The 6,692-nt window shown below is 45.6% G+C and overlaps 2 protein-coding genes across 2 annotated transcripts in view; one reads left to right on the forward strand and one right to left on the reverse strand.

Annotated features, from left to right (window-relative positions):
- Positions 1-5,159, reverse strand: part of T265_08766 (hypothetical protein) — a gene marked incomplete at both ends in the record, with an annotated part of 56,009 nt that extends 50,850 nt beyond the window's left edge. The window contains 2 exons of the mRNA XM_009174658.1: positions 4,227-4,296; positions 4,898-5,159. The remainder of the gene's footprint in view (positions 1-4,226; positions 4,297-4,897) is intronic.
- Positions 5,160-6,431: 1,272 nt separating this feature from the next.
- T265_08767 (hypothetical protein) overlaps positions 6,432-6,692 on the forward strand; it is a gene marked incomplete at both ends in the record, with an annotated part of 3,016 nt that continues 2,755 nt past the window's right edge. Inside the window, one exon of the mRNA XM_009174659.1 lies at positions 6,432-6,649. Coding sequence (XP_009172923.1) covers positions 6,432-6,649 — 218 coding nt within the window. The remainder of the gene's footprint in view (positions 6,650-6,692) is intronic.

Raw genomic sequence — 6,692 nt, forward strand, 5'->3', positions numbered from 1 at the left:
ACAACGATATGTACACATCCGGAAGAAATGTTCAGCAGTCTGAATGAACGCGTACCAGAGGCGCCTTGGGCCGATTAAAGAGTTTGTTCACATTTGTTGGTAAGGGCATATTACATGCGCCAAAATGTTAACATATTTCATCAACAGTAAGGATGTAGTTGTCTGTACGACTTCAGCTGCAGATTCCCTTTTCGAGTTTTGTATAAACTCCGGGGGTTGCATTAACCGCACGAAGCGGTACCATCTCGAAACATCGTATGCAGTAATCCACTGGCACAATACACACATTTTACTCTGAGGTTTGCCTACGTAATATGTGGTAATGATCCAAGAATCTGTTTCGGGAAGCTGCATTTGTCAAAAGGTGGCTCTTTGTTTTAGTGTGTCGGATGAATTGGGAGTCTACCGGTCTGACATGAGTTGCGTAGGTTAACAGCGTTTCGTATTGGGTATGGTTACTGGCAGCGCCTGTCACCAATAAGTCCCAATTACTTGCATGTTTTTGAACGACCTTGAAGTAGCGGGTTGTCCCACAGAACGTCGAGCCACGCAGTCAGCACTTTATGTAGCACAGCTTGTGTAAAACAATCAGTTGGTTCGACGGATGGGGAGGCGGATCAATCCAAAGCTCTCCCCCCGTCTAACGCCAACTCCCAGTGCATGTTTTTGCAAACGGCCTAAAGTTGTGGGATGTGCCATATTTCGGCAATTTTCGTGGTCCGTGGCCTACGACTTCAGTGACATCGCACGCTGTCACATATTCGGCTTGGCCCCAGAGGTTGTCCAACCCTGTTTCTGTCGTTCGCTTGGCCAACAGAAACATTCAAGTTATTATACTCAAAGGATCCCCAGATGAGTGACATTTAGCCTGCTTGTATTCTTAGTATATTGCAAACAAAAAATCGATTGGTAGTGTTCTGACGTGTTTTTTGGTGGCCGACAGATGAAATTTAGAGTGTATAATAGCAGATATAAGGTTTCGAGTGCAACAGTTTTTACGTTCGTTCCGATTCATCGTTCGACCCCAGTGTGCCATAACTTATTCTCTTACGCCTCACCCTGTTTGAGGCCGGACAATCACGCTTGCCACGTGGATGGCGTTGGCTTGCATTAGGAATATACCGGGTTTATTTGGCCTGTATGTCAGCATCAAAAGTGCTGGGGAACAGTCTGTGCTTGTGCCTTACATAGGCATGCGCACTACACGTTTCCAAAATGAACAAAACGTTCTCTGGTTTAGGCCGCACATTGGTGCCACATTATGTACGAAATCTTTTAAGTGCGTCATGTATCACTGGGTATGCCGCACGAACATGCATACTTCTTCCGGATACTGTAGTGTTCACAACGCCGCAGCCTTATCCAGTTTATACTAACTTACTTGGTCGTTTCTCAGCAAGTATGGCTTGGAGTTGACGTTGAGTGCAACACCCATGAATTGGTCCAGCACTTCTCCAGGTACGTAAGGCATTTGGGGACGAACTTACTGTAGACGATGATCTCATCTAAGCGTATTAACAATTTCTGAGGTGCGAAGCCTCTTAATCTGTCGGCATAAAGTGCGGAGTTGGACGCTTCAGCGTTTGCTTAAACAAATATCCTTGAATAAATTCGTACAAACTGAATTCCATCGGCGGTTGGTATCAAACCAACTCTCCCATTCAGTCCACCTGCGAATAACCAAATACAGGGTCCAACCGGAGAAATAATCTCATTCGAGTTTGCCGAATGAGCTGTCATTCCGTGGTTGTGGAATCGCGCCGTTGTGTTGTCTGATGAGACACATAGTCAACACATGTCAATACATAGTCTAAACTTTCTGCAAACCATTTACACCAGTGCCGCAAAGAACGATAAGATTAAGCGCGTCGATTGCATGAAATATAATTTTCAGAACTTTTGAAGTTTCTTACCTCCGGCAATAAAATAGGTGAATCTTCAGAGAGGATGTTTTTAAGGGGTTCCATGTGTGCCTATTACTTAAGCAATCTTTCCATAGATAGTCTTCTGCTTAGGTGGAATGAGTGTTACGCTTTGGCCCGTGTTCTCCCTCTTTCTATGAACGTCTCCCATTCTGTCTGCCCAATCATATAATAATTTGAGGAAGATGGTGGTGGCTGCCTTGCGTCCTTACGCCTGCATATTATGGTTGCCATTTGGCTGACCCCACCTGGTAAATCTCCTCTACCATGACGTCCTGAATTGCAGCCAGAAATCCAGGCAGGGCAACTTTTCAAAGTCTTAGATACAGCAGCACTTCAAGCGCCGCAGGCTATTGACACACCCAAATTGAGTTCGCCGAAACTATAGGGTATTCGAAGTTGATATTTTAATGGGAATTTGGTCTAATTAATTAGCACCTTTCCGTGACATGTTGCACGTAGCATTTTGTTTAAGTGAGCGAAATGTCAAGGTCATTGATCATCGCCGATTCGCATTTTTTGCCGGTTTACGCGACATAAAACACGAAATCGCACTTAATCATATTTTGGTGTTCTTCGGTGTTCCTGAAGAATAAAAATAACATCTTAAGAGTATTTAATGCAAATGCCACCCTATAAAATCAGTCGCGGGGGTTTGTTTGCTTTAGCAACCTCAGATTTAACAAATGGGATATTTTTGTTTGGTGAACCTTCTCACAACACATTTTCCCCATGGGTCACATGTTCCATTAGGTGCAATAAAGTTAGATTACAGCACAAACTTGCAGTGGCAGTGCCAGGGACATCTGTGGACGATCCCCTTTCCCAGATATGCATCACTAGCTTGTAGATAATACGGTGTTACCAGAATGCTGTGGGCGTCTTTCCTATTATAACTATGACGTTCTGTGGGTGGTGAACACCACAAAGCGGTCACCACGATGACGTTAGCCGTTGTCACTCACCTCGGCTACGTATTGTAGCTGCTGGATCCGTGTCTATATGCGACGCTAATTACGGTTCCCCGCATATGCGCGGCAGCCGAATCCAATGAGCAACGACGGCCCCTTGTACTCGCATGTCTACTGGTTTTCACTCATCTCGAATACTTGTTGTAACTGTTAGGTCCGCGTTTATGTGCAACGTTGATAATGAGACTGCACCTATGCACAGTAACATAATCCGATGGTCAATGACGGTCTTGTATACCGTTAGCTATACGCGATCCCGCTTGTCTTCGCTAGCTACGGTAAACATCAGTGCAGTTTATATGCCGACCAGTAAAAATAAGGCCTCAGCTATGCGTGATAGCCACATCTGACAGCCTGTTATACTCACAACTGTACTCGAAGTCGTCTAACTTGGCTATTGATCGTAATTGTTGAGTCGATGTCCTTGTGCATACATACCTAATCTAATGGCGACCGATTAACCGATTGCTCACAACTGTGCGCGATATCGCCTACCTTGACTACTTATTGAAACTGCTAGGCCAGTGCCTATATGCGACGCTGTTTAGCAGGCCTCGGATATGCGAAGTGCCCTGATTTAACTGCCAACGATTACCCGTGATACCCATAAATGTGCGCACTCTCGCTTATGTCTTCTGCTTATATCATCATGGAGAGCCTGAAATCAGTGTTAAGCACCGATCTTCACTGTCGTACCTGCCTGCTACCTACAGTAATCACCAAGCCAGTATCTATGCGGGCCGATGGAAACCAGGTTCCAACTATGCGTGACATCTTAACGACCAACGGCTGCCCGCCATACTTGTAACTGCAGTTGGTACCGCCTACCTTGGCTGCTTATCGTAATTGCAACACCTGAGTCTATGTGCAACGTTTAGTATAAAGCTGACGGTCCTTCATACTATACGCGATGCCGCTTATCTTCGCTACCTACAGTAAACATCAATCCAATATATATGCCAACCAGTAAAAACAAGGACTCAACTATGAGTGATTGCACAATCTGACAGCCTGTTATACTCACAAATGTACTCGAAGTCACCTAACTTGGCTATTTATCGTCATACTCAAACTTACTCGATGCCGTTTATGTTTGCTACCTTCAGTAAACATCAGAACTGTAGTCGATGTAACCTACGATGGCTACCCATAGTAACTGCCAGGCCCGAACACATGCTCGTAGCTAACCATAATGTTCCGGCAACACATAATAGACTAGTGATGTGAAGCCAGTGGGCAGTCAAATAAGAGACAAAACTGGGATCTTTTCTCCTCAAGATTTGCAAATCGTGGCGAAATCTACGCGATTAGTGTTTGGTGCACAGTCACTTACTCAGCTGCATTATCAAAGAACGCCACCGTGGTTGGTTGCGGTATCCATCTAACACCAGAGGCTAGTTGTCCTGTGCACCAATTGCATTTTGACGCAACATCAGATGGCTTTGGACAATCAGACGCTTCATGCACCCAGAAGCCTTACGCGGTTCCAGCAGCTTCAGTTTGCCAACCAGTTGATCAAGCTGCTTGTGCAGACGTCCGGGGAACGTCTAAAGAGTGCTATCTGCTGCTTTCGAGAAAAGCACAGGTGACTATATCTGTCACCCTCCGATTCCACCAGCAGCACGCGACCGCACTCTCGAAACTTGGCTATGATGGACAACATGTCATCTAAGAATTCGACTAAAAGCTAACCAACGGCCCACTTAACAATGGTTGTCGACATTTGACGCGATAGTTACACACATCCTTGGTAGTCAGTACCTTTCCTAAGTGGTCGGCGACGTACTGCCGAATCTCCGACGACGGAGCACCGTATTTCAAAAGGGTAGAACACTCCTTTGATTCATCATTTGTCAGTCGCCGGTTGATGGGGAGCCTGTCAAAATTAAACTTGCTGCGTGAATGGTTGTGCTACATGTAGTAGGGATTAACCTTCAAGCAGTAATGGTAACGGCGAACGTGGAACCTTGCCGGACAATCAGTACGACGTGTGCTACAACGTACACACAATCAACCGTGAACTTGGTGCGACGAATTTCACGGCTTCTGCTTCGTCCGCAGGGATGTCTGCTGCAACGGTAGAAGGCTTTCCATACAAAAGTAACGAATTGCTGTTCTTTCTGGAGTTTATACGGACGAAAACAACGTAATGTTTCGCCTGGTACTCTTTCAAAGCGACTTGAAATGCATTGAAGGAGGAAAAACTTTGACGAGCTAAATTCTCCACAAAATCATTCTCCGCATTCACGTGCTCAGCCATAGCAGCCACTTAAAATACGAATATCGCGGGCCTTGAATATCGTGGGGATTGAGTAGATTTAAACAACTTTCAAGAGAACTGCGGCCGTTTGGGAAGATCTCATACGCCTGAAAAATTACCATCAAATGTTAGAACTTTATGTTAAAGTTTTCCTCCTTCGAACCACGGTTTCAGAGAAATTTTGGGTGTGCGTCTAGCCCACGGCAGTTCAAGCTGCGGGGTGCGATGAAATATATTCTAACGTTTGGCGGGCTATTTTGATTTTGCCTCAGATTTGACCATAGATATTTCCACTCATATCCAGTAGCCCACAAAGCACGCTTTTGTGGATCGATTGCCAAATTTTCGAGCGGTCTTGACATATAATAGAGAAGACGTCTGTGTGCCGCCAACAACAGATGAGTGTGAACTGGGATAACAAACTGCTGACACTGTTGACCAGAAGCGATGTGGAACACATTGTGAGATTTACTGGCTCTCGGGTTTCCTTTGGTCTTTTGTACCTTCCGTGGAAGTGACTATCCCGGTTGCCGGCAGAAAGATTCTCTGACGAGTAGCAGAATGCCAAAACAGGTTGCAGCGAAGTGTGTTTAACGTTGCTGGTCTTCACCTCCGGTGGGCACTATGCAGTGTTTCGGGGAGTGGTGGTTGAGAACTTTGATTGAGATGGACATCCCCTGTGATTCTTTTTTGCTCAACACCGCAAGTTCGGTGCTTGCTACTGGGACTTTGCAGGCCGTTGGATCTTTCTCCGACAAAATTCCACTGTATGTTTGTTAAAATCTTCCAGTATGCGTAAGATCTGTGTTGCGGATGCCAGTATCCCCAAAAACGGTTTGTTTTTTAGTTATTGCCAAGTTATTTTTCTAAAATTTTGAATTTATAAATTTCGCGCCTTTTCACCTATGTTGTACCCCAATCCAAATAGGCCACGCTCCTTTCCCATTGGCCAGTTACACACTGTGTGCGCTAACTGATTTGTCACTCCCAGAGGTCGCCCGAAATATATATATATATATATGTATACGACGTTGCTCTCGTTGTAATTCGCCTTTGGTTGAGGCAATAAAAGCCAGCGTCTGGAGGTTTGGTCTTCTCTCTGCGCTATGAATGTTTGAACTCGCATCATAGCCGGGAATTTGTGCGCTCGTTCCCAGGTCGCGTGTAGCAGTTGATCGTACTCGCTTCCGTACGCAACAACCCCAGAGCCTGCCCTTGGGACAAACTTTATTTTAAAAAACGTAGCATCACTTGGTGAAGTAATGAAATTGTACAGCAATGATTCTGGGAAAGCAACTAGTCGCTGGGCGGCGCGGGCCGTTTGCCTCAGCGTACGTTCCATTTTACGGCCCCGACAGCTCGCGTGTAACGAACTCAGGGGTGAAGGATACGCTTGTACGGACAGCTCATTGCTATCACGGATTCACGGATTCACGGATTGATACACGGGATCGAGGCTTTTGCCCAAGTTTCCCGGGTCGGTTTTGTTCTTGTCGGTCAGTGACTGTCGTTCACCTGAAAGGCACTAGCGAAAAAAGG

Source organism: Opisthorchis viverrini (assembly GCF_000715545.1).
Source record: "Opisthorchis viverrini unplaced genomic scaffold opera_v5_234, whole genome shotgun sequence".
Taxonomy (NCBI): Eukaryota; Metazoa; Platyhelminthes; class Trematoda; order Opisthorchiida; family Opisthorchiidae; genus Opisthorchis; species Opisthorchis viverrini.